Consider the following 26,040-nt stretch of genomic DNA (forward strand, 5'->3'; position numbering starts at 1 on the left):
CCACACCTCCAGCCCTTCACTGGAGGAGTCTAGGCAGGGGCTCTACCACTGAGCCACACCCCAGCCCCTCACTGGGGGATTCCAGGCAGGGGCTCTACCACTGTGCTCCATGCCCAGTCCAAGTGTCTTCCTTTCCTTTAGTATTTATTTTAAGGTCAGTTCTCACACTGTAGGTACTCTGTGGAAGGCCAGTCTGGAACCCTGTAAGTGAGCCAGGCATCGGTCCTCTTGCTTCGGCCTTCCACGTGCAGTGATCACAGGTGTGTAGCAGGAAGCCCAGCTTTGGAACTCACAAGGCCACGGCTTCTCGGAGTCCAGCTAGCTGTGTGACGTAGGCAGATCACATCCCTCCGTTTCATCTGCCTGCAAAACAAGGACAATCACAGGGCCCACTTCAGAGTGTAGCTCAGAAGATTCAATCAGTAATGCAAGCAACCAGTATGCTATCGGCGCTCATACCTTTAATAACCCCGGCGCTCAAAAGGAGGAGATGAGACAACTGTTGCAAAGTCAGGGCTAGCCAGGGCTACCTATGTCCCAAAGAGAACAGAGAGGCAGAGTGTGGAACAGGATGAGCAGATTTTGCTCACTCAAGGCCCTACCCCATGCTCCTGGAGTGCTTTGGGCTTTTGTATCCCTGCAGCAGGAAGGGGCGGGAATGATGTTCAGTGGTAGAGGTAGGTGAACCCACCTGCCTGTACACAGACACACACAGACACACACACACACACACACACACACGTACACACAAGCAAGAGCTGAGGCTATAATTCAGTGATGGAGTGCTTTTTGTTTTGTTTTCTTGGGACTTGGCCTTGCCATATAGCCGTTGCTGGCCTAGAACCATACAGACTAGGCTAGCCCAAACCTCGGGACATTCCTCCTCCGTCTGCCTACCACACACTGTGATTCAGGCATGCTCACAGTGCCCAGAGGGTAGTGGAGCATGTTCCAGACCCTGGGTTTGACCCACAGAAGTATGCAAAGGAACCCAGGTCAGTTCAGCTTCATGACCCTACGACCTGAGCGCCTTCACCATGCTCACTCCGTGGGAAGCTCGGACCGTGAGACCCTGAAGGTTGTGTCCAGTGAGACTGGAAAGTTGACCTCACAGACCCTGAGGCAAGACCACGCACAATTGCCGGCACATCCCGACCCCAACCCTGTGCAAAATGAAAACTGTGGGGCTCTTTGTTAAATTCTCAGCATTCGGGAGCCTGAGAGGAAGGTGGGAAGTCCAGGCCGGCCTGGACTAGGTGGTGAAAAGTGGGTGGGGGTTGCTGAGAGACGCTCTTGCTGCTTCTGAGACTCTCATTTCTGCTCCGCATGCTCTCGGGTAGCGCACAGTTGCCCGGACGGCCAGCTGCAGGGCATCCAGGGCCTCTCCCGGCCTCCGTGGGCACCCGGTCATGCCCGGCAGACATGCACACAGACACATACATACACACAGAACTTGGGAACAAGGTGCCTTTGGCTTGTAGAGAAAACAGTGTGGCGGGGGAGGGGTGTGACAGGACAGGTCCGAGAGAGTTGAGAGGAGGGTGGGGCAGGATCTGAGAAGGGAACCTCACTGCCCTCACCCCCTCCCCAGCTCTCCCTGGATCTGTTCTACACCGAAGACGAGATCTACGAGCTGTCTTATGCCCGGGAACCTCGCTGTCCCAAGAGTCTGGTGAGCCCCGACCTCTGACCCCGGCCCCGGCTCTAGTCTGTGCTTTGACCGACCGTGTCCCTCTGTGACCTCTAGCCACCCTCTCCCTACAAAGCACCGCTGGTGGTGGAGTGGGCCCACGGTGTGACGCCAAAGCCAGACAGCGCGACCCTGGGTCGGCACGTGAAACAGCTGGTGGCGGTGAGGGGCCCGCGGCCTGGTGGAGGGGTGTCCGCGGCCTGGTGGAGGGGGCCCGCGGCCTGGTGGAGGGGTGCCCGCCGGCAGTGGGGAGGGAGCCACGCCCATGGGGCCGGGCCCGGGTGCCCTGGCCTCACTCTGCTCCCCGATTGCCCCTGCCCCAAAGTCTGTGTTCAAGCACTACGACCCAGAAGGCCGCGGCACCATCTCCCTGGAGGACTTCGAGCGACTGTCAGGCAACTTCCCCTTCGCCTGCCACGGGCTGCATCCACCTCCCCGCCACGGGTAAGGGCTCCTGACTCCTGGGTCTTCCCGGAGCGAGGATGCCGGGGCGTGAGAGGCCGGGGTGGCTGAGGTGCGGCCTTTGCCCTGTAGGAGCGGCTCCTTCAGCAGGGAGGAGCTGATGGAGTACCTGCTCCGCGCCAGCGCCATCTGCTCCAAGCTGGGCCTGGGCTTCCTGCACGCCTTCCACGAGGTCACCTTCCGCAAGCCCACCTTCTGCCACAGCTGCAGTGGCTTCGTGAGCGCCCGGCCCTGTTAGCACCCTTGGGCCCCGCCCCGTCCCGCCCCTGGACTGTCTCAGCTCCTCACAGCCTAACTTGGGGTGGGGGGTGGGGAGGTGGGGGGACTTCCAGAAACGCCCCAGCCTCGGTTCACAGCAGCCCCGAACACTGGCACTCCTACATCCCGGGTACTCAACAAACATGACACCAGGTCGTCTCTGCCCAGATCTGGCCAAGCTGTGAATACAAAACAAAACAGCTGGACATGACGATGACACTTGTCTTTAATCCCAGCACTCTGGAGGCAGAGGCAGGCTGATCTCTGAGTTCAGAGCCAGCCTGGTCTACAGAGCGAGTTCCAGGACAGCCAGAGAATCCCGGCCTTGGAAAGCCTAAATAAATCAATAGACAGATAACGGAAGGGGCACTCGCAGGGCTAGGGAGATGGCTTAACACGTCACATCACTGGCTGTGCTTGCCAAGGGGCTGGGTTTGCTTCCCAGCAGCCGTATTGGGCGGCCAGGAGCTCCAGTGCCCTCTCTTGCCTCTGAGCATACCTTCAAGTACGGTTGCACACGCAGATAAGCCGTACACACGCATACACCCAAAACAGAACACACAGTCACAATACCTGGGCCTAGTGGCCCGTGCCTGTAATTCCAGCATTCACGGGACTGGGGCAGGAGGATTCCCACGAATTTGAAGCCAGCCTGAGCTATACAGGGAGCTCTAGAGCAACTGCAAACTGAGAGAGACCCTGTCTCAGAAAAACAGGCCTGGTGGTGGCGGCCGCACACGCCTTCAGCACTCAGCAGGCAGAGGCAGGCAGATCTCTGTAAGTTCGAGGCCAACCTGGTCTACAGAGCGAGTCCAGGACAGCCACAGAAAACCCTGTCTCAAGAAAAACAGACAAACAGGCCAGCAAGACAGCTCAGCAGGTGCAGTTGCTGCTCAGCCCAGAAACCCCTGTTCCATCCCGAGGTTGCGCATGAAGGTGGAAGGGAAGAACTGATTGCGGGAGGTCGTTATCTGACGTCAGCATGCACTGTGGCATAGATAGGCGCACAGACAGCAAACACGGGTGTACACTGGGTCCACGCGCCAAGTAGTAATAAAGACAATGGAAAGAGGCTACTCATTATTTTTCAGAGAACAGCGAATTTAAAAGCGAATTTAAACATCAGTCTCTAGCTGGGTCTGGCGAACGCCTGTAATGGCAGCATCTAAGAGGCAGAGGCAGGTGGAGCTCTGTGGGTTTGAGGCCAGCCTGGCCGACCTACGGAGCTCCAGGTCAGCCAAGGCTACATTAAAAAAAAAAAAAAAAAGCCAGTCTCTGGTAGTGACACCCTGAACCTCCAAAGCCCACTTTTGTCTCCAAACTAAAGACATCTTTTGTTTTCCTCAAATTTAGGCCTTTCGGGACAGGATCATCCCATGAAGCTCAGGCTGGCTTCAAATTCTTTTTTTTTTTTTTTTTGGGGGGGGGGGTTGGGCAGAAGACATAGCACAGGACCAAGGAGTGCTCACTGCCGTGAACAAGGCCCTGGGTTCCGTCTTCAGTATAACCACGCGCACTCACTATTAAACTGTGTAGCCCAGTCTTGCCTCAGCCCCTGCGGTTACAGGCAGGTGTGATCACACCTCAGATTCTTGATCGTGGGAACATCACAACCATCAAATCCAGACAAATCCGCAGAACTCACCTATCTTTACTGCTAGGCCTGCACTTGACGCTGCCCAGGAGCCAGGCGGTCCCAGGGCCTGGAGACACCGGGAGCTACACAAACAGCCCCTGCCCGTTTCTAACATCCCGATGGCTCCCTACGTTTGAGTTAGCTCCAGGTTCCTGTGGTTTTGGTTGATTCTCAGACCTTTTAAGACATTTCCAACCCTGTCGGCTCCCACCGCCCCCTCCCACGCTCCGCCCGCCCGTCCAGCTAACCAAGTCTCCTTCCTTTCCCCAGCTCTGGGGTGTCACCAAGCAAGGCTACCGATGTCGGGGTAAGTGAGCCGCCCCTCGGGGGAGGGCTTCTCCACCTGCAGGCCGCACGGATGAGGCGCTATTTTAATAGTCCCCCCCCCCCCACCTCAGACTGTGGGCTGTGTTGTCACCGACACTGCAGGGATCAAGTGAGAGCGGAGTGTAAGAAGAGGCCAGAGACCAAGGGGGACATGGGTCCCCCAGGAGCGCCTCCTGCCCGCTGTGGTGAGATCCAGAGCACAGCAGTGGGAGGAGGGGGGGTCGTTCCTAACATCCTGAAGTCCTTCCAGTCATAGCCACATCTCTTCCACCCGTCACACCACAAACAGGTTCTGAGGAAAATCTCTCCTACACACTAGCCCTGGATCCCGAGTCTGGTCACCGCCTCTGCCATGCTTGGACCCAGACAGAGTCCTCGAACTCTTCCTGGGATCCTGAGATGGTAAGGAGTCCCTAGCTGGATCCCGGAGAGGCAGGCCATTTGTCTGGGAAAGCAGATCCAGAAATCACAGACAAGTAAAACCGTGGAGAAATCCTCGCCTGGACGGGAGGGTATATAGACATGCACTAATTTTTTTAAGGGTTCGGTTTTTGTTTGTTTTTTGTTTCTTTTGGCTGGTCGGTTTTGTGAGACGGTGCCTCACTGTGTGTCTTGGTTTACTCTCTGTTGCTGTGGTAAAACACTGACCAAAATCAACTTAGGGAAGGAAGGGTTTGTTTGATTTGCATTTCCACATCATTGGCCATTTTTGCAGGAAGCCAGGACAGGAAGTCAGACAGGAACCCAGAGGCAGGAACAGAAGTGAAGAACATGGAGGAATGCTTGCTTGCTTGCTTGCTTGCTCGCTCGCTCTCCATGGCTTCCTCAGCTTCCTTTCTGACACAGTCCAAGACCGTTTGCCTGGGGGCAAGCCCTCCTACACTAATCATTAATCAAGAAAATGCCTTACAGAGGTGCCCACAGGTCAATCTGATGGAAGCAATTCAATTGAGGTTCCCTTTTCCGGAGGAACTATTTTGTGTTACATTGGCAAAACCTAGCTAGCCACTTTGTAACCCAGGCTGGCCTCAAACTCACAGCCCTCTTGCCTTCACTTTCAGTGTGCTGAGACTATAGACATGTGCTACCATGTCCAGTGGACACGAAATAACAGCAGTCTCAATATACTCAGGGGACAGCACAGAAAAAAAGATTTAGGGGAAAAAAAATTATAAAGCTAGGAATAGTGGCCCAAGCTTACAACCCTAGCACTGAAGAGGCTAGAGTACCCACAACCTCAAGGCCAGCCTGTGTGGTGAGGATCCCAATCAGACAGACACCGTGAGAGACCCTGTCTCTAGACAAAAAAAGGTAAAGTGAGAATAAGGCCAAGGGCACTCACCTACCCCGGTGTCCTTGACATACTCTCGGGGGTCAGGGTAGGCAGCACCCACTAAAAGATAAGGCCAGATATGTCAAGAGCTACAATAAATATTATTGGCACAGTTTCCACTCCTGAAAGGCAGAGACTTCACGTGGGAGTTGGTTTATTAACTTAGCCACAGTCTGAGTGAGACATCGGCCCTGGTTGTGAACCGTCCGCTAGGTAAACGAAGTGCTCCTCATTGTGTATTCTTCTTCCTTCCAGGTGCTCTTCCCAGGACCAGTTTCACTGTCCAAAGCTCCCTCGAAGCCCAGTGACGGAACAGCATCTTGACTCCTTTCCCTCACTCCCCTAAGGATTGCCTCCTCTATACCAACACTTGCCTCTGACAAGCACCCATCTTCTTTCCCCTAGCAAAAGCTCTTTTGCCCTGACTGTCCCTCATATTCCTTCTCCTCTCCTCAGCGTCTGCGGCTCTGTGTTGGATGTATTTGGGCTCCAGTTGTGTCATCCCCCCCAACTACCCACTTCCCAGATAAGGCGATAAAGCTTAGTAAGGTTAAGCCTCAAGGCCACGGTGTGGGAGGCAAGATTCATACCTGTTCTAAAACTGACTGAACCAGTGAACCACACGGGACTGCTGGCCTGGGTTGGGAGGTTGTGGGGATGGACAGAGTTCTAACCAGTGGCAGGGAGGAGTCTGGCGTGGGCAGTGTGGCCTCCCGTGGCTTGCTCAAGGTAAAACCCAGTCCTGTGGTTACAAGGTCCCTTTCCACGTCTTTCCTCATTCGTCCTCTCCCAGTGTGGCCTCTATGTTCCTAGAACAGAACATGCCCCCAAATATTCCTACCTCAGGGCCTGTGACTAGCCGTCCCCTCTATTGGAAATGTTCTTTGCCAGATGTGGCTCACCTGCTCTAGAACTTGGCTCAAGCGACACCCCCTTGTCTGAGCCTGGCCTTGGAGATGTCACGCAATCGTGGTCCCACCTTCCCTCCCCGCTTTATTTTTCCCTGTGGTATTTTGGTCCCCTAACAAAGCGGACGCTCACCCTTTATCTTGTTAAATGTCTGTCTCTCCTCGCCAGGAAGGAGAGATGTTTGTATGTGTTATCCCACAGTGTCCCAGATGCCTCCCACGGGGTTGGTACCAGAGAGCACCTGCGAAGTGTTTTTCTAACGCCTCAGACGCTGTGATGTCTTTCCCCACACCACAGGAAAAGCAAAAGGCCCGTCCACTCCTGGGGCCAGAAACCCCCGGCCCCTCCACAAACCCACACTCCCCAAATTGGTCCCTCCAGAAACAGCTCCTGTAGCCATCAAAAGAATTAAATTTATTTTCAGACAGCGTGGCTCACAGCGTGGGGTGGTGGGTGTGGGGGGGGGCACCTCGGGAAGGCGGGGCTTGCCGAGGGGAACCCTCACCGTGACTCCCCAAGGGTGAGCAACAGCACCAGCTCCGGACAGACACTGCAGCGGACCTCAAGGACCCTTTACTTCTTCTTCCTGCGGCCCCCGTGCTGCTGACCGCCCCTCCCCCTCCCTCCATCTTCCCTTCGGCTCCTCCAGGTAGGCATGGGTGGCTCCAGCTCACCGGGGCGCCCCCCTCGGTCTGGCACATCTCCCATAAGCACCTGAGAATTGATTAGACCCGAGTTTCAGTGGGGGGGGGCACCCCATCATCCCAGCATTTGGGAAGTGAAGGAAGATTGAGGGTTCGGGCCAGCCTCTTGGCTGCATAGTGAATGGGAGGCTAGCCTGGGCTACAGGAGACCCTCTCTCAAAGAAAATAAAAGCCAGGTGATGGTACACACCTTTAACCACGGCACTCAGGAGGCAAAGGTAGGAGGGTCTCTGAGTTAGATGCCTGGTCTACAGAGGGAGTTTCAGGACAGCAAAAGCTACACAGAGAAACCCTGTCTCCAAAAAAACAAAAACAAAAAAAGATAGAAAATTCCCTTCTGCCATGTAGAGTGGATAGCTTGAGGCCAGAGGCCAGGAAGCAAGGAGAACCCCGGGCCAGGGGAACCCCGAAAGGCCCACCTGAAGGCCAAGGGAGCCCAGCCTCCCCGTCGCCCACCTTGTTGACTGCACAAGCGGTCCCTCGGCGGGCAGCCACGCTGGTAGCCGGGACCAGACGGGAAAGGTCGGCCCGGGCAGCCAGGACGTGTGCGACAGAGACACCGGATTGCGGGGTCAGGAGTGTTCGGATCGGGAGCAGCACTGCCTTCATGGCCTCCCCTTGGGCCTGGAGAGGGGAGAAGGGCACACGTGGAGAAGGCGCCCGAGGGCGTGTCCCTGCTTGCCCCACGCTTGTCTCTCTATGCTTTGGAGGGAGTTTTCTCCAAAGCGATGTGCTGTGGTAGAAAGCTGGGCGTGGTGGCCCAGAACTGGAGTCTCCGCACTGGGGAAGTGGAGGCTGAAGGATCAGGGATTCGAGGTCAACCGCAGCTACATGGCAAGTACAATCTTACTAAGTTAAATCTTGAAAGAAATGGTTGTCCTCGTAAGAGATGGACGCTGGGTGACAGTCAAGGTCAACCACCGTCGGCAGAGGATGGGACATGCCAGATCTAACTGCCCACGCTTGCGTGTTTCAGTCTCCAAAACCAGAGGCCAAAGTGAACTCATTTTTTTTTTTCCTTATAATTACCCAGTTTCTGGCATTTTGTCTTGGCAACCTAAATCCAGTTAGTCTGACTGCCCGTTTAGTGACACGGGCAGTAGTTCTGTGGATACGCCCGCCTGGGAGCTGGGCGTTCCGGGATGCTTTCAAAGCCCTGGTTGTCTAGAAGTCGTGAACCTTGGAAGAGTCACGTGTGGATGGAGAGACGGCTCGACAGTTTAGGGAGCTCACTGCTCCTCCAGAGAACCTACTGTCCAGTGCCGGGACCCACAAGGCGGCTCACAGCCGTCCTAGCCTCCAGTTCCTGGGGCTCTGACGTCCCTTTCTGGCCTCTGTGGATACTGTGTACCCATGATGTGCGTACACAGATAGTCAAAACTGAAAATGAAATAATGAAATCTTAGCTGGGCGCGGCGGTGCATGCCTTTAGTCCCAGCATTCAGGGAGGCAGAGGCAGAGGCAAACAGAGAGAGATTTTTTTTTTTTCTTGAGACAGGATATCTCTGTAGCCAGGGCTGTCCTGGACTCCCTTTGTAGACCAGGCTGGCCTCGAACTCAATGATCCACCTGCCCCTGCCTCCAGAGTGCTGCGATTAAAGGTGTGTGACAAACACACACAGACACACACACACACACACACACACACACACACACACCCCTTTAATCTAAAGTGGCCTGGGCCTTGGAATCCCCAAAGGCGTATCCCCGCCCTTGACCCACTGCCCTACAGCCGTGCTTCCCCAGTGGGCCTGCTTATTCCTGCTGAGGTCCCCACACCTCTGCCCGGTCGCCCCAGTGGAAAGCAGCTGTCGTGAGGTCAAGACGCCTCAGGAGGAGGCAGCGGCGGCAGCAGTACTGCTCTGTCAGGCTTTGGGACAGTGACTCCAGGGCTTCCTGGAAGGAAAGGACTTGGTCAGTCAGGCCAAGGGTCCCGTCTCTGGGGGACACTGCTCACGGCCGTCTACACACCACGCTCTTACCCATCGTGACGTATCCAGTGGGGAGTTAAGGAGGGGCTGCATGGACTCTGGGGGTAGGGAGGGCAGCAGCTCAGAGATCTGGGGAGAGAGATCACCAAACGCTAATGAGGCACAGGGTGGACCTTCCCCGGGGCTCCAGTCACCCTCCGCCACACGGACCTGGGCCTCAAGCAACAACAGTGTTAACGGGCTTTGTCAGCCTGTCACAGATCTAGACCTGCCTGGGGAAAGGGACTCTCTGTCAGACTGACCTGTAGGCAGGCCTGCTGAGATGTTTTCTTAATTGCTATTCCATGTAGGAGTGCCTAGGCCTCTGTGGGCAGTGCCATCTCTGGGCAGATGGGCCTGGGCCCATCCTTCCAAAAAGTTTCTATATAAAAGGTAGCGCAGGCTGGACAGACGGTGCAGGGGTTAATGGCTGCGGAGTTCAGTTCCCAGCACCCACATGGGGCTCACAACCATCTATAATGAGATCTGGTGCCCTCTTCTGGTGTGAGGTGTGTACGCAGCTAGAGCACTTGTATACAGTGTTTGAACCGGGTGGTGGTGACACACACCTTTAACCCCAGCAAGTCCAGGAGAGCCAAGGCTACTCAGAGAAACCCTGAGTAAACCCTGTCTCGAAAACTCAAAACACAAAAACAAAAAACAGGAGTGTGCTACTAAAGTTTCTCCATGGTCTTGGCTTGAGTTCCTGCCATGGTTTCCCTCAGCGATGGGCTGCAACTTGCAAACGAAAACAAACCCTTTCCTCCCCAAGCTGTTGTGACCAGAGCTGTAAACCACCCCTGTCGTCGGGTCGTCCTTTCTAGAGCTGGTTTTGAAGACAGGAACCTCTCCGCAAGTAAGGTAGCTCAAGAGGGGACCCTGCCTCTCTACCTTGTCATGAAACTCCCGAAGTAGCTGGCTAGCCAGGGTTCCACGCAGGGGTCTAGGGAGTCCCAGGGCTTGAAGGGTTAGCATCAGTTCCTGAACCATGCCGTCTCCCTCCTTTTCGCCTTCTCCAAAGGATGGCACAGGGCTAGGATCCGACTGGAGCCGCAGATGCAAGAGGCGAGCAGCCTGGAGCTCCGAGCAAAGAAACCCTAAAAACACGGACAGAGTCCTGTCCAGCGAGCACCCTGGCCCCTGCCCCAGAGCAAGCCTCTCTCCTCGAGCCCACTTCCGAGCCGCCCACCGGCGCCCAAGCGTCCAATTCAACCCACTAAAGCTTCCAGAGACCCCTCGGTCGGAATTCCAGCTCGGCCCTAGTCTGACCCCACCTACCTACCGCCTTCAAACGCGCGTCAGAGCTTTGGCCGCGCCCCCGGGGCCCGGGCTCAGCTCGGAGGCCCCGCCCCCGCCCCCGCCCCCTCCCCGGGCCTCCCCGGCTCACGCAGCAGGCGCAGGCCACCGCCGGGCTCCCGCAGGACCGTGGCGCAGTCTCCGCCGCAGAGCGCGCGATCCGGGCAGTGCAACGCCCGCAGCAGGCCGGCCAACTGCCGCAGGAACTCCTCCTCCGCGTCCGGCGGGCCTGCGGGAGGAGGCGGCCATCAGGGCGCGGCGGGTCCCGCGGACCCCCCCACCCCCGCCGTCCACCCGGATCCCCACGCACCGTGGCCAGCGCCCAGCACTGCGGCGCCCTCCTCTCGCCGCTCCAGAGCCCTCAGGGCCGTCAGCTCGGCCGCCAGCCGCGCGCACAGCTCCCTGAAGTCCGCACACGCGGGGCCCCGAGACGCCGCCTCCGGGAGGGCACCGTACCTGCGGCGGGGCGCGCGTCAGGGCCAGCCCCTCCGCGTCCGCGTCCCCAGGCGAGCGCGCCCCGCCCCGTGCCCCCAGCCGCACCGCCGAGGCCCTCACCCCAGAGTCCGCAGGTCGCTGGCCACCGTGGCCCCCTCCATGGCAGCGTCGCCTGGGGATCCCGGGTGCGCGCCCCCTTCCGCCCGGGACAGGCTCCGCCCCGAGGACTCCTCCTCCCGCCCCCCCCAGCCTCCACCCAATCACATTCTCGTGCGAAGGAGCTTGGGCGCTCCGATTGGCTGGGGAGCCCGCCACGCGCTCCCCTAGGTAACCGGTCCAGGGTTGGAAATTTTACAGCTTGGGGTTAGCATCCCCCGGGTCGCGGGAGGACTGACTGTCCCTACTGCTGGGGACATAAACGCAAAAAGCAACTTGTTTTTACTTTCCCACTCTGCTTTCACACACTTAAATTTCTCTTTTCGTTGTTTTTGAGGCAGGGCCGCGCTCTGTATGTAATACGTAGCTCAGGCCGGCCTCTTGGTCCTGCTTCCTCCTTCCGTTTGCTGGTTGACAGGCTTGTGGCAACGCCCGGCTGACCTTTGCTCTGAACGCACCCCAGCCCGAGAGTCCACGCACCTTGTTTCCTCTTCCACCGCAGCGTGAGAATGACGTCAGCACACCTTCGCGTCCACTCGTCCACCACGGCTAAGCCCTCCTGCCTCATCGCAGCGGGCTCCTGTGCCAGCCATCCTCTCTGCCTCCCTAGGCCTTTGAAAGAGAGGGCAGACGCCACTGAGAAAACTGCTTCCGAGGGGAGAGGCAGGCAGACAGGACTGCGGTGGACTTCATTTACCAGCTCATGTCCCTACCAACTGGGTCTCCCTCTGTGTAAACTAGGGTCCGAGGACAATCATATATACCTTTAAATTTATTTTATGTGCGTCATTGTTTCCTCTCTCTCTCTCTCTCTCTCTCTCTCTCTCTCGTGTGTGCCCATGGAAGTCAGAAGGCCTGCAGCGCCCTGGAACTGGAGTTACAAATGGTTCAGGCCTTCTGCATGAGCATCGAGTGCCCCTAACCACCGAGCCACCACCCCAGCCATTAATACACTGTATAAAACGGGGTCTCCCTATGTGTTCCAGGCTGGCCAGCTGAAGACCTCTGCCTCCCTAGGCCGGGGACTGCAGCTTTGTGCCACACCCAGCCTTTCAAGCACTCGCTCTCAAAGACATCCGGGAGCCTTAACTGCTCCGTCTGTTGAGGTGCTTAAAAGGCTTGATACACCCAGTTAACAATACCAAGTAAAGGCGGGTGGTAATGGAGCACTCGGGAGGCAGAGGCAAGAGATCCCCGAGTCCCAGGCCAACCACGTCTACAGATTGGCTACTCAGAGAAACCCTGCCTCAAAAAAACCCAACACATAAATAGCCTAACAAGTAGGGGAACTAGAGAGAAGGCCCAACAGTTAAGAACAACAGCTGCTCTCTCACAGGTTAGTTCCCAGCACTGACCTCAGGGACTCGTGAGCACCGAGGACCTACCATGCTCTTTTGGCATCTTCGGGCACCCCTGCAAGCTCACATACACGTAAATACCAAGTAGGAATAAAGCTGTTTCGAAGCCAAGTCTGGTGGTTTAGAGATGTGTTCCTACAGGAAGACTGCCACAAATCCCCGTGTGGGTAGCTCACGGCCACCTGCACCTCCAGCTCACGTGCACACAATTAAAAGAGGTTCAGAGCACGGGCTGTTCTTCCAGAGGTCCTGAGTTCAATTGCCAACAGCTGCAAGGCGGCTCACAACCATCATAGGGAAGTCTGGTGCCCTCTTCTGGCATGCAAGTGTAGCTGCAGGCAGAATACTGTATACATATAAATAATAAATCTTAAAACATACATATATAGGCTAACAAACTTGACTCCCTTTGGCGTGCCCATGCTAAGCATGTGTCCTACCACTGTGCCGAATTCCCAGCTTTCTACCAAACTCCATATATAAATCTATGGATGCTGGCTAGAGATGGCTCAGCTAGGGCTCTTGCAGAGGACCTGGGTTCAAGTCCCAGCAACCACATAGTGGCTCACAGCTGCAACTCCGGCTCCAGGGCCTCTGATAGTAGGTAGCCAGATGGCGCACATATAAGCAAACACTCATAAAATACAGATCTTTCCTTTTAAACCCCTGGGCTCTTTCAAAACATCCGTTATCCTCACCCTTCCCTATCACACCTGCACCACCACAGGGAGGATCCCAGGAACCTTGTCAGCCTGTCCCCTCCCCCACCCAATCACAGACAGCCTCTGAAAATCCAGATCATCCTTCCTGTGGCTCGCTCCATCTCGCTCACTCAGGTTAACAGACTGCAGACAAAGTCACGCAAAGCCCAGCATGCCTTGCCACCTTTCTATCCTCTCCCAGGATTCCCCTTCGCTTAAATTCACTCCCAACCAACCAGATGCATCCCTGCCTTAGTAACCGGCTGACCCCTGCACACACCCACAGAACCCTCTCGCCTTCTGCAGGGTTTTATTTAAATCTTCGTCACCACCAGTGACACATTAGATGTTTAGCATCGAGTGGCTGGACATATAAATCCCAGCTAGTTGGTCATCTTGGGCATGAAGGGTGTACAGGGAAAGAAAAGCAGGGGCCAGCACTCCTGGCAAACAGAGGGACCGGGCGCAGCAACACAAATAAAGACCAGGCTGAGACACGGTCACAGACATTTCTTGGAGCAGACCTCAAGCCACCCCTCCCCCGTCGACAAGGCTGGGTCCATGCCCCATCCTCCCTTCACTTCAGCCTGCACTGACACTAACAATACTGAGGTCACAGACTGGCTTGGAATCAAGATCAGGAAGATAACTGTTGGCATGCCTTCCCCCCAAAAGTCTGAGGGGCAAGCATCCAGAGGGGCAAGCAGCTGGAAAATTGACCTGGGGGCTCCAGGGTCTGAGGTCTTCCTGGCTCCCAGGGTTCAGCCCTCCATGCACCCCAGATAATGGGGGCAATGAAAGGGAATCATGGATCAGAGGTGGGTATCAGCAGGGAGCGGGGCTGGGGGACCTGGGAGAGAAGGTACTGGAAAATGGGGACCGGGGAACCTTCCCCAGCCCCCACTGCTTAATCCAAAGATCTCACAGCACCATACAGCACTCTAGTCCCCCATCCCTCCCCTTCCCATAACGAGGTAGGTTAAGAATGGAGCTTCCCCCGCTCACCACGGAAGGGGGAGACCGAGGCACAGAGAGGGGATGGGGACCCAGGCTGCCCCAGCCCCCAGAGTCCCTCTACCCTCAGTTCTGGTGGGTCTGACAGTGATGAGAGCTGGACAAGGTGGGGGTGTGGGAGGGACAGCCCCTCCTCCCCATTTTCTCTCACCCATCCCCAGGGTCTGGTTGCGAGAGCTGAATCACAGGTTCCGGATACAATAAATAGTTAATAATTTAAAGGAAGTGACACAAATCTTAAACCCCTTGAGTCCCAGTCTGGGTAACGAGGAATGGTTAAGTGTCTGTCCAGGTACCTAGAGCCATGTGTAGGTCCTAAGCCCATAAGCCATCAAGACTGTATGGCTCTGAAACCTTGGTTCCCCTAATCAGGACGCCAGGTCCTGGGTACAAAGGACACCCCACTCTAGTTAGTGAAAAGCGGCTGTGGCACCCCTCTGCTCCAGAAGAAAAGCATAGGGAACGAAAGAGTGCTGTGCTTTCCAGAGTGACTCCCAACTCAGAGGGACCTGAATGAATTCGGGGTTACAGCACGGGAAAGACATCTGCGTGGTTGGAGGGGATGGCGGCTTTCCCCCCCCGAAAGTACTGTTGTGCAAAGTAGGCAAGGGCAGGCCTTCCTCTGATGGCCGCGCGTGGCCCTTGCAGCTGCCTGCCTCTGCTCGGTGTGTACAATCTTCTGTGGCACCACCAGGCCCTAGAGGTGGGAGGGGGAAATTGTCTTGGGGAGGGCCCAGATTCCAGGAATCTGAATTCACAATGTTGCAAGCGCCCACCTCCTCTAAAGAGAAAGGGGAATCGGGGTACTGCTGGGACATTCTAGCTTTGTGGGTCCCTGGATGGCAGGACTCGGAGGATCAGGTTGTGAGGTATCTGGGGGCCTCTTCAGACTAGAAGAACTTTGAATTCTAGAAAAACTGGAGCCTAGAGGTGCTAAGGCCCTGGGGCATCTTGTTGCTGAATGTCTCTGGCATGAAGGTCTCCGGCCAAGAACAATCCCAAGATTGTGGGGGCTTGAACCCCACACCTGGGAGTCAATGGTATCCAAGTCTTAGACCCAGTGCTCTTAAAGCATCTTGGAGTCACTCTAGAGCTGGAAGAGTCAAGGGATGAGAGGCCTGGGTTACCATGACCACCACATCTTCTCCGATCCAGGCTCTCACCCAGCTTGGAGGAGACTGGAAAATGCAGGCAGAAGGAAGCCAATGTTTCCAGAACATTCGGGGTCCCAAAACTCAGGCCTAAGGGAAAACGGAAGGCTAAGCACTAGAAACCAGTGCCTTGGGCCCAAAGCATTGGCGGCCTTCAGCCGTACATCTGAGGGTACCAGGACCCCAGTCCGTCCATGAGACCCAGGTTCCCAAGAACTGCCAGCTTGAGGGGCAGGGGTTTGGTTCCTGGCCCCCTAAGCATTTTGGTGTCTGATAGCTAGACCTTGCTGAGCTCTGAAAAGGGCCTCCCAGGTCATTTCGGTCAGAAGACACCTCATATTTGAGAGTATCTAAGGACTTAGTGCGTTTTAAATCTGGGGTGCTAGGGAATCTGTGGGTCACCTGCACAGGAGTGGAGAGCCTTCAGGCCAGTGTCTGGTGATGTCAGGCCATCCTGCTGTCTCTGGGTCCCGGGGCTATAAAAACATCTAGATGTGGGACTATCAGGTCTCAGGTGAAAATGCAGGGTGATCCTGGCTCCTCTAGTCGTAAGGTCTAAGTCATTTGCTATGGGGTCAGGTCTAGCAACTTCTGACTAATCTGGGGGCCATAATATGAGTGTTTACAATGTCAAGTATGACCCGAGGTCTGGGCTGGGCTGGGGATTTAGACAGAGTCGGGGTCCAAGATCCCTGGGTCTCAGGGATGTGAGCTCCTGGGCCCTCTGAGATGCAATGTTTGGAGATGTTATGAGCCTGCCCAGTCTGGGAAGCGGGAGGAAGAATCCGGAATTCAGGACTCCGGGGTCCACCTGACAGACATCCTGATGAAGCTGGGTCTGGGATCTCAGTCCTAGGTTTAGGGTCCAGGTACCAGATCTGGGATCTCTCAAATCCATCCAAGCTCCAAGTTTCAGATGTACCTAAGTTTGAGTTTTAGGTTCCTATGAAGTTCAGGGTCCTGGACCTTCCATTCTGGGTCTTCGGATTTCCAAACCAGCCCAAAGATCCTCACCGAGCGGCCTCCTCGTGGCGACCCCCGCAGCCCGCACAGCCACAGCGCGCTGCGACCCAGTGACAGGCGCGCAGGGGCGCGTAGCAGCAGAGACAGGGAACCGCCAGGGACAGCGCGGCCAGGGCAGCCCAGCGCGCCGCAGGGCGTGGGTGGCCTGGCTCACAGGCGCAGGGGTCCGAGAAGTCGCCCTCGGCGTCCGACAGGCAGTGGTACAGCAAGCTCTCGGCGCACCACAGGCAGCTGAGCCTGCGCACTAGCAGGCGACCTGGGTCCGGGGCCTCCGCGCAGCGACCGCCACGCCCATCTGCTCTGCGGCGGAAGAGCGCTCGGCAGTGCACGCAGCGCGCAGCCTCCTCAGCCTCTGGGGAGGCCTTGGCCGGAGCAGGGGTGGGGCCCGGGCCCGGGGGTGGACGGGCGGGAGGTGCTGGGGGTGCTGCCTCGGCCAGAGGGGCAGGGAGTGACACTGGGGGACCCAGGGCCGCACCCCGTAGTGCACCAGTCTTGGCGAAGCGCACGACGCAGGTCGACAGGGCGAGAGGTGGCGGCGGTCCCGATCGACGGTAGTCCTCGTAGCCGCGGCCGCCCCAGCCCTGGCTCCCCGCTCCAGCCAGAGACTCCGAGGCTTCGGGAATCCCAGTGAACGGTAGGAGCGGAGGGTAGCTCTGCAGATTCAAGGGGCGAGGTCGGGTTAGGGACATTTGCAGCTCTCCCTCAGTCTCCACAGGCCACCCAGGTCCGACCCAAGGTCTCAGGATGCAGTCACAGGCATCCGTCAACGCGGACTGTGTCGCTGCCCTCAAACTCTTGGATTTGAGGTTTAGGCTTGAGGCCTAGTCCTCCTCCAAGCGTCTCAGCCCGCAGTGACAGAGGCACGTCGGCAGCCAGCACACACCTGAAAGACCCTGTGACTTTTGACCTCCCAGTTTGGTCACACTCAAACCCCAGTCTCGCAGCTCAGGATAAAGTAAACAATCTTAAAGGGTCCTTCCAGAGTTCCAGCATCTTCTAACCCATTGGAAAGCCTGTCCCCACCATCCCCCAAGCCCCTGAGCCGTTCCCACCAACCGAGGCGCCTTTCTTTCTGCCCCAGCAGTGGGGATTGAACCCAGCACCTTTCCGTGTGCTAGGCCGGCGCTCCAGCCCAGGCCTCTATTCCAGGACCGCCTTCGGGTCAGTCGGCCTTTCTTCTCATTAGCCGGGCTCCCGCTGCGCTCCGCTTTAGGGAGCCTCCGGTTCTACCCCGGCCCACCACCGAGGGCTCACCTGAGCAGAGGAGCGCCGACGTTGGGGGGGCGTGGCCGGCGGGAAGGCAGCCGCGGACTCCACTGTGACGATGGGCGCTGGCGCGGCTGTGGGAGGCGTCTCCTGGCGGCTGTGACTGGAGGAGTCGCTGTCCACGTGGGACTGGGGGAGATTGGCGAGGCCTCAGTCCAGGGACGCCCTCACATACAGACCTCCCTTCCATGGAGGGCAAGGGCTGTGCAGCTAGGAGGCCTGGGCCCAGACTCTTGCTCAGCCACTGACTGGAGGTGTGAGCTCCCCTCAGAGCTTAAAATGGGAGTCCTCACAGTACCTACTCATAAGGACATGTGTGGGTTCCGGCATTATCTCCACTAGACTCCTAACAGCTCAGGTCACCAAGCTACCGACCATCACACCTTCCTCTCCCTTCCCCACATCCCACTCCCTCGGCCAGCCAGTACATCCCTGCCTCATTTTCACTACAGCTCGAAAGGATATTTTCACCACGTGGACATCTTTCTTCACCCACGCCAGGCCGCTAGCCGAAGCCCCATTTCTCGGGCCCTCTGCTCCCGTTTCTGTAGCCCGGACCTGGCTCCCACCTCCTCTGTTCACAGCCTTTGCTTTGCTTTACATTCCCTGAGCACCACAGCACGCCAGACACGAAAGCCACTGTTGAGGTTTCCAGCTCTGAAGAAGAGCCCCATACACAGGAACTGTGCGTGGCTGGCTGGAGGGCCACGTCCACCCTCGTGACCTTGAGAGTCTCTTCTACCTGAGGAACTACTTCTGTTGCTCCCAGTGTTCTCAACGACTCCCAAAATGCACCTGGATATTCCGTGCCTCATTCATGATCATTTCACCAATGTATTCAACCCGCTTACTGAACCAGGTGCTGTTTTAGGGACTGGAGGTGAATGAAGCAAGGAACTAGTGAAAGATCCGTGGCCTGACATGCTAGCTCACACACCAGCATGGAGAAAGAATAAGAAATTAACAGATAACAAAACTGTCTTGGAAGGTGGAGATTAGAACCAGATGAGGGACATTGGAGATTGTAAGGGGGGGGGGGGGGGAAGCAAAGGTTTACTTTGGTTTTTTTTTGGTGGTTTTTTTTTTTTTTTTTTTTTTTTAGCTATGTGGCCCTGGCTGTAGGCCAGGTTGGCTTCAGACCCAGAGATCTGACTGCCTCTGCCTCCCAAGTGCTTCGTGTGTCACCGTATCCAGCCAGAGAAAGTTTTTTATATTCCAAGATGGCCTCAAACTTGTAACATAGTCCAAGGATGACCTTGAATCTCTCCCCTCCTTCCTGCACCTCCCTAGTGCTAGGACCACTAATGCTAGCTGTGGAACCAAAGCCAGGGCTCTGTGCACTCTAGGCCAGGGATCTACTAAGCAAGCCCCCGCCCCCAGCCCAAAATTGCAATTTTACATCGGTTGCTCAGTGAAGCCACCAAAAAGACCTCAAAAGGAAAAGACAATGCATCAGATCTGAAGAACTGTTCTAGGCAGAAGGGCCCCAGGGCAGGGATGCAACCACCCTGTCAATGAGAGCAAGGAGTCTGGTATGACAAGAACACGGTGAGGGGCAGGCCAGCCTCGGCCCCGGTGGACCTTAGGTACCACCGAGAGCAGAGAAGCCACGGGAAGGTTCTGAGTGGGCAAAGGGTGTGATCGGACTCAGCCATTGATAAGAGACCCTTAGTGATCCTCCGCCCGCTCACCTAGTGTTGGGGGGTTATCCTAGGGGGTCAGGAGAGAGCGACGAGGAGAAGCTGTGGAGATTTTTCAGTTGGGAGGGAAGGTTGGACACGCCTATGCAGGAAGCAGATTCTGGTCCTTTAGAAAGAAGAACCTGGGCTGGGGCTGGACCCAGTGGTAGAGCACTTCACTAGAGTTTAAGCCCCAAAACTGAGAAAGAATGGCAGGGAGGGAGGAAGGAAGAGGGCTGAGAGATGGCTCAGCAGTTAGAGGCACTGGCCGCTCTTTCAGAGGATCCTGGTTAGAGTCCTAGCACCCAGATAGCTCACGACAAGCCGTAACCCAGGGTTACAGCATCCCAGGGTGCTCCAGCATCCTTGTGAGGCCTCCCTGGGCACCAGGCAGGCAAGCGGGTCACAGGCATACACACAGGCAAAGCACTCATACACATTACAGAAAAAATTAAAGAAGGCAGAACCAATATTGTGACCGATTCTCCGAGAAGCAGGAGAAACAAGAGGCAGTCTGGCATGTGGTGGACCTGTGACCCCATCCTGGGGAGACCGACACGGAAGGACCCTCACTGAGGTCCAGGCTAACTCCAGCGCCTAGTGGAACCATCAGTATCTCCCTGTCACTCTTCTCCTCACTATCATCAGTTTCGCTGACAGAGCCGGGGATGAGATCACACCCTCCCCTCACTCAGAACACTGTACGGTGCCCTCACTCAAGATAAAGGAAAAGATAAAGGTGTAGTGGGCACATAAGACCCCACACCATCTGTCCCTGGGTCACATGAGCTGGGCCATGGAGTAAGACCCTGTGAAAAAATCGACAGAGTCAAATGATGACTCCAAGTTTGTAAGCCTGCAGCTTGGACAGTAACCAGAACACAGAATTATCAAGTCAGAGAAGGCTGGTGGCACATGCCTTTAATCCCAGCACTCGGGAGCAGAGGAGGGAGGAGGATCTCTGAGTTCGAGGCTAGCCTGGTCTACAGAGTGAGTTCCAGGACAGCCAGGGCCACACAGAGAAACCCTGTCTCGACAAAACAAAAAAAAAAGCAACAAACAAAAGGAATTGTCAATTTGTTTGTCCGTGTGTTTATTTTAACGTTTGTTTCTTTTTCTCTGTTTCACACTGTAGAGCACCAAGAAAAAAAAAAAGAAGTTTGTTTTGCTAAGTAATATTACCCTTGGTGCCCAAAACAGCGTCTGGTCCAGGTGCTTTGTAAGAACCCTTGAACAAATCTAAGAATCACAACAGAACAACAAAACTAAGCAGGGTGTGGGGTGCACCATTAAAATCCTACCCCAGAAAGCATCCAGAGCTGCAGAACAGCCTAGGCCAGAGGCAGAACCTGTGCCCTGCCCCCGCTCCAAAGAAAAGGAGAGAGAGAGAGTGAGCAAGCGAGCCACCCATCACACACCAGTAAACTCAGCACCAGACGGCCGGATCCAAGGTCATCCTCAGATACATACGGAGCTCGAGGCTGGCCTGGGGTACATTAGGCCCTATCTCAAAATAAACTCATAAATATATGTGAAAGGACAGAAGAACTAGAATAACCACGGCTGAATTGGCATCATCGGTTTGGGCCTGATTTGGTGGTGCCCCTAGCATGTGGCCTTTTGCCAAGCTACACAGCAAATAAATATTCCGAAATATGTGTAGACGAGAACCAACCCCCTGCCTTCCCGTGGGAGAGGGACCCCCAAGACTCACCGTCAGAGGGCAGGGTGTCTCTGCAGTGTCCTGGGAAGGGGAGGAGGAGGAAGAGGAAGAGGAGGGAGTGAGCGAGCCTAGGGCAGGGAGAGAGGCAGAAGTGAGTCCCCAGACCCCAGCTTCTCGTCTGTCCCCCAGGTCTGTCCCCAGGCCGAGGGTCTGTGCCTGCCCTGCTCACCTCGGCTCAGTGCAGCCAGCGCAGCCAGCAGGCTCTTCTGGAACTCGTCAGCCTCGGCAGGACTTTGAAACGTCAGGCCGAACTTGCAGTCACCCAGACTCCAGTGGTGGAAGATAGGGTTCACTTTGTTGTAAACCAAACCTGGCCTCAGGGGACACTCCAGGGTGGTCTGAGGGGCGGGTAGGGGCTAGGTCAGACGACCTGGCCACCCCTGTGCCTTTCAAGCCCAGCCTCTGTGCACACCCCAGCCCTAGGCCTTCGCTCCCACCTCCAGGTGTGCCTAGACCCCACCGCACCCTGGTTGCAGCAGTTGCTTCTCGGATTCTGCAGTATTCCTCCAAGCCTTTGATGTCTACACTAATTTCTAATTTCTCCCTCTGATGTCCCAGTAGGAACCTCAAATCTTAAGACAAAACAAAACAGAAACCACCTTTTCTCATAACCCACCAAATGCCTCTTTTGACTGAAGAAAAGGGTATTCACACTTTACCGAACATATCAAAACTGTTACAGCTAATTCCCTTTGGATACCTCAAAAATCCCCCGAGAACACACCCAGAGACAGTCACGGTCCACACAGTGGATGCTGACCCACCCCTGGCGGTCGGTCCCTGTCCTGTCCTGACATCAGCGCTTCCTCTACCCTGTTCCTGACGGCCTGCTCTGAGGGGCAGCTCTTCCCCAGCCTGGGCTGGCCTGGGACTTCGCAATCCCCCTGCCACAGTGCTGGGAAAAGCAACCCGCGGCACAGGACTGTCCACCATAATCGACACTTCTAAGCGCACCCCACGAATGGCTCCAGATACTTAGGGCAGGCAAGGGCCAGTTGGTGGAGGGCCTCCTGGTGAGCGTCTGTGAACAAGGCTGGTTCTGACACAGAAGGGACATGGTGGGAGTTGGGTCGCTGTGGAACAGGCCAGGGGTGGAGGAGGAGCAGGAACAGGACAGAAAGGCTACTACCGAAGTAGCTGTGCTAGAACAGCCAGAGAAGCAGTGGACACAAGCTTCCTGACACCCCACACCGCCCCCAAGCCCCAGCTCTTAAATCACAAACCAGGGCCCACTCTGAGTCCCAGTGGCAGAGGGACAAAGTGACGTCTCCTTGCCCCTCCCTCCCCGGCCCCATCCCTCCTTCCCCAGGGCTCATCCCACTCCCACACCCCAGGGTGGCTCACTTTCTGGTCCCGAAGCCGCTCCCCGTGGATGACGTAGTGCCCCTGGCGGGCCCCCCCCTCGGGCCTGGCCCCTCGGACCCGACATACGCTCACCTGGCTGAGGCCCCCGCCCCCCACAGGCAGCCAGCCCCCACTGGAGTCATCTCGGGCCATCACCACGGCTCGGACCCGCACCATGTACCTGGAAGAGGCAGAGGGCAGGAACAACACAGGCCGTGAACTCACATCTCCATCTCGCCCCTGGTTTTCGTGTTCCCCCCAAACCCGGCCCTCCTCTTTTATCTCTTACCTCCTGATTTAGCTCCCCCTCAGGCCACCAGCACCCCCAAGCCCTTGCCCACTTTCTTCTATCATGGCTTCTTTCTTCTTGGTGACACCGTGACCACCTACCTTGTCCGCACCCACCTTCTCTCCCTATACCCACCTTTTCAGCATCTCTTCCCACCCCCACCCCCGGAGCCTGGGACTGCCACTTCCCCTCCCCCTGCTGCTCAGCCCCTCAACCCCAGTCTCCTTCCCTCCCATCACAAACCCATAGCCCCACCCATTGTCCCCCCTCACAGCTGGCTTCCTGCGCATATGTATTTTCTCTGGACCCATCAACTCCACGCCAATGCCCCCAACCCTGCCTCCGCACCCCAGTCGCCCAGGCCACTAACTGGGTGAGAAACCCTGGCTCTTCCCCCCCACCCCTTCCCGGATTTATGAATGAGACCGGATGCGAAGCTCACTGAGTCACCCAGCAACCGGGAGATGGGCAGGGAGCAAAGAGAGAACCAGAAATGGCCAGAAAGAGAGGCCGAGAAGGAGATGGAGGCAGAGAAGCCAGCAACCCAATCGGCAACCGAAAGGATCCAAGGAGCATTTCATTCACAAAAAACCAGGCTGCTCCCTTCGGTCTCAGTTGAGGGAAGCCAAGGAAGAGAGCCGAGAGGGGGGAGATAATGATCCATCCCCTCACCCCCGCCCCAATCCTTCAGAAACAGTTTACCCCGCCCCCAGCTTAAGGGCTGGAACCCTCCGCCCAGCAATCAGGGTCAGCAGCCAGCCCCACGGTCCCCAGGCTCAGGGACCCTGGAGTCCCCAGCCTTAGGGACCCAGGCAGCGAGTTCTAGCCCCCTCCCCCACCTGCAGGCTGCCGGGTTTCCCCAGCCGTTCAGGAGGGGAAGGGGCGGCCACAGCGCCCCCAGCCCCCTTTTCTCAATGGGATGGGATTTTGTGAATGAGCGGTCACGTGACACCGCTTCCTTTGTCCGCCCGCCTCCCCCAACAACAGGTGAAGCAGGGAAAGAGGGCAGGGGTCCCCCCCCAAAGGCCTAGCCGAGATGGGACACTGCGATCTCGGGGTGTCCTGTGTTCCCCACACCTCTCTTTTCCCGGGGAGAGTAGCCCTCAGAGTTCCTCAATGGCGAGGGTCCGCGAAGGAATTTTGTGAATGGGGCATCCTCGGAAGGAGTCCAGGACCCCCAAACGGAGACGGGCACCCCGAACGGCTGCCGCGTAGCCGGGGCCCCCACCCTCCTGTTCTCCCAGGCGGTGTCCGCGGGGCCCGGGGCGGGCAGGGGGGGCAGCCGTATCCCTGCCGCCCCCTCGCCCGGGCAGGCGGTCCCATCAGCCCCCCGCCCCCTCGCCGCTCCGGGCACCTGCCTGGGAGGTTCCGGCCGGGCTCCGAGCGGCGGCGACGCGGCCTCCTCCTCCTCCTCCGCCTCCTCCTGTTGGCTCCCGCTCCCTCGCTGGCTCCGGCGGCGCTGGAGACGGGCACCGGGAGCCGGGGCGCGGGGGGAGGGAGGGGGAACCTGGAAGACGTGGGGGGGGAGGGGGCGGCTTGGGGGAGGGGTAGGAGCGAGGCGGGCGTGCACGCCCGCTGGGTCCTAGAGCCCGGCTCGGGCTGCAAAGAACACCCCGTGCGGCCCCCATTTCCGCGGGACCCAGAAGGGAGCCCCCCACTTCCCCACTCTCTCCGAACGGCTGGTCCCCGAGGGTGTGAGGGGGGCCAGAGCCAGGGCCCCCGGCCTTAGGGTTCTAGAGACGAGGTGGTCCGCGGCTCTGAACGGGAGGGGCAGGACGCCTGGCAGGGTTCGAGGAGGGGAGGGGCCTGGAGCCCGAGTAAGGAGGAGGTCTGGGGGCTGAAGGAGCGGGGAGGGTGCGTCACCCAAGGCCCGCCCGAGACGCGCGAGCGAAGACGGGGTGTCGGGAAGAGGGGTGCTGCCCGCGCTCGGCCGGGCGCAGCTCGGGGATTAATTTCCTGAGGGTCAGGACGGAGGGGAGGCCCGAAGGGAGGAGCTACGTAGCTGGGTTCGCAGTGGGCGGCTCCCGGGGGCGGGGCTGAGCGGGGAGGGGCGGGGCACCGCGGCGGGGCGGGGCGGAGCGGGGGGGGGGGGGGGGGGGGGGGCGCCGCGGCGGGGCGGGGCTTACGGAGGAGGGCCCGCCCCCTGGGAAGCCGTCCCCGTCTTTCCACGGGCGACCCAGGTTCGAAGGGCCGCGCTCGGGCGGGCTCGCAGGGGGCGGGGCCTCGAGCAGGGGGGCGGGGCCAGGATCTCGGGGGTCGTCCTCGCCGTCTCGCCCACTTGCCTTCACCCGCACACCCGTTCTTTTCGGTTATTTTCTGCTGCGGCCGTTCCCCGCCCTGCCCTGGGCCCACGGGGCCGTGGTCTGAGCTTTGGTCGGCTGGAGGAGTCGGTGAGTGGGGTCCCCCGAGCGGAGGGGCCGGGGCGGGGCGTGAGGGAAGGGGTGGAGCCTGAGCCGAGCGCGGTCCCCGACGCCGAGCGGGAAGAGTTGGGGCGGCCCGAGGGTTGGCTGAGAGCGGGAGGGGGCCCGATGCGCGGCCGAGAGAGGCGGTGGGTGAGCGGACGGCGGGGGCCGGGGGGCCGCGGCCCAGGGGGCCCGGCCGGGTGGGGCGGGGCCCGACTCTCTGACAATCGGAGGCGGGACCAGCGGGCGGGGCGGGGCCCCGGGCCTCCGGGACCGGTCAGACCGGCGTCGGGAGACGAGCTTGAGTTCCTCACCGGCTCCCGGGCACAATCACCATCACCAGTGTGGTCTGGAGCTTCCAACCTGACGGGCCCAGGGGTCAGGGTTGGCCCCCCGAGCGCGCTGAGGAGCGGGGTTCGAGAGCCAGGTCCGCCGCGGCTTTGAGACCACGGGGAAGGGGGCGCGGCCATGACGGATCGGGGACCCGGAGACGCGAGAGGCCCGAGCTGAGAGAATCTTGGAGGACAGGGCAGACCGATGCGGACGGGGGCGGCCCGAGAGCAGCCCGAGCCGTGGAGCCCCCGCAGAGCCCGCCGACTGACTGGCGCTAGTTTTTTTGACCACAGTCCCCGACCTCCTTCGAGAATGGGGAACGTGCAGTCGGAGCCGTCTGCGGGCGGGGGCTCCCGTAAAGAGCAGGCCTCAGACCGAGCCTCCGACCCCCGCAGGACGCCTCTGGTGGAGCCCGAGGTGACCCCCTCCTCCCCCGCCATGCGCCTGGCTCGAGGGCTGGGCGTCTGGTTCCCCGGCAGCTCGGGGCCCCCGGGACTCCTGCTGCCTCCGGAGCCCCAGGCCTCGCCCTCGCCCCTGCCCCTGGCCTTGGACCTGCCCCCGCCGCCGGCGACGCCCCCCCC

General features: G+C 58.0%; 4 protein-coding genes across 7 annotated transcripts in view; 2 read left to right on the forward strand and 2 right to left on the reverse strand.

Annotated features, from left to right (window-relative positions):
- Positions 1 to 6,311, forward strand: part of Rasgrp4 (RAS guanyl releasing protein 4) — a 15,877-nt gene extending 9,566 nt beyond the window's left edge. Inside the window, exons 10-17 of the mRNA XM_055594819.1 lie at positions 1,592 to 1,672; positions 1,748 to 1,852; positions 2,016 to 2,134; positions 2,225 to 2,369; positions 4,317 to 4,353; positions 4,445 to 4,558; positions 4,663 to 4,775; positions 5,962 to 6,311. Of these exons, the coding sequence (XP_055450794.1) occupies positions 1,592 to 1,672; positions 1,748 to 1,852; positions 2,016 to 2,134; positions 2,225 to 2,369; positions 4,317 to 4,353; positions 4,445 to 4,558; positions 4,663 to 4,775; positions 5,962 to 6,030 (783 nt within the window). The 3' untranslated portion in view covers positions 6,031 to 6,311. The remainder of the gene's footprint in view (positions 1 to 1,591; positions 1,673 to 1,747; positions 1,853 to 2,015; positions 2,135 to 2,224; positions 2,370 to 4,316; positions 4,354 to 4,444; positions 4,559 to 4,662; positions 4,776 to 5,961) is intronic.
- On the reverse strand, positions 132 to 11,232 carry Fam98c (family with sequence similarity 98 member C). Of its 2 annotated transcripts, none has more exons than XM_055594798.1 (8): positions 11,141 to 11,232; positions 10,896 to 11,041; positions 10,677 to 10,814; positions 10,181 to 10,386; positions 9,302 to 9,379; positions 9,099 to 9,215; positions 7,776 to 7,943; positions 132 to 363 (listed from the first exon to the last, which is right to left on the reverse strand). In XM_055594798.1, exons 1-8 carry the CDS (start codon positions 11,179 to 11,181, stop codon positions 319 to 321), a joined length of 939 nt encoding a protein of 312 aa, XP_055450773.1. In that variant the 5' UTR covers positions 11,182 to 11,232; the 3' UTR covers positions 132 to 318. The 2 variants fall into 2 exon arrangements, with proteins under 2 accessions (XP_055450773.1, XP_055450772.1); XM_055594797.1 differs by lacking the exon at positions 132 to 363 and adding an exon at positions 7,009 to 7,329.
- Positions 11,233 to 15,747: 4,515 nt separating this feature from the next.
- On the reverse strand, positions 15,748 to 24,203 carry Spred3 (sprouty related EVH1 domain containing 3). 3 transcript variants are annotated; one of them, XM_055594778.1, is made up of 6 exons: positions 24,083 to 24,203; positions 22,436 to 22,616; positions 21,261 to 21,429; positions 21,083 to 21,159; positions 17,678 to 17,818; positions 15,748 to 17,076 (listed from the first exon to the last, which is right to left on the reverse strand). In XM_055594778.1, exons 2-6 carry the CDS (start codon positions 22,610 to 22,612, stop codon positions 16,411 to 16,413), a joined length of 1,230 nt encoding a protein of 409 aa, XP_055450753.1. In that variant the 5' UTR covers positions 22,613 to 22,616; positions 24,083 to 24,203; the 3' UTR covers positions 15,748 to 16,410. The 3 variants fall into 3 exon arrangements, with proteins under 3 accessions (XP_055450753.1, XP_055450752.1, XP_055450751.1); XM_055594777.1 differs by having other exon boundaries at positions 22,529 to 22,616; positions 24,083 to 24,146; XM_055594776.1 differs by having other exon boundaries at positions 24,079 to 24,134.
- A 1,188-nt stretch (positions 24,204 to 25,391) lies between these two features.
- Positions 25,392 to 26,040, forward strand: part of Ggn (gametogenetin) — a 3,078-nt gene continuing 2,429 nt past the window's right edge. The window contains exon 1 of the mRNA XM_055594689.1: positions 25,392 to 26,026. Coding sequence (XP_055450664.1) covers positions 25,664 to 26,026 — 363 coding nt within the window. The 5' untranslated portion in view covers positions 25,392 to 25,663. The remainder of the gene's footprint in view (positions 26,027 to 26,040) is intronic.

The sequence above is a fragment of the Psammomys obesus genome, unplaced genomic scaffold (genome assembly GCF_907164565.1).
Source record: "Psammomys obesus unplaced genomic scaffold, mPsaObe1.curated_primary_1811, whole genome shotgun sequence".
NCBI lineage: Eukaryota > Metazoa > Chordata > Mammalia > Rodentia > Muridae > Psammomys > Psammomys obesus.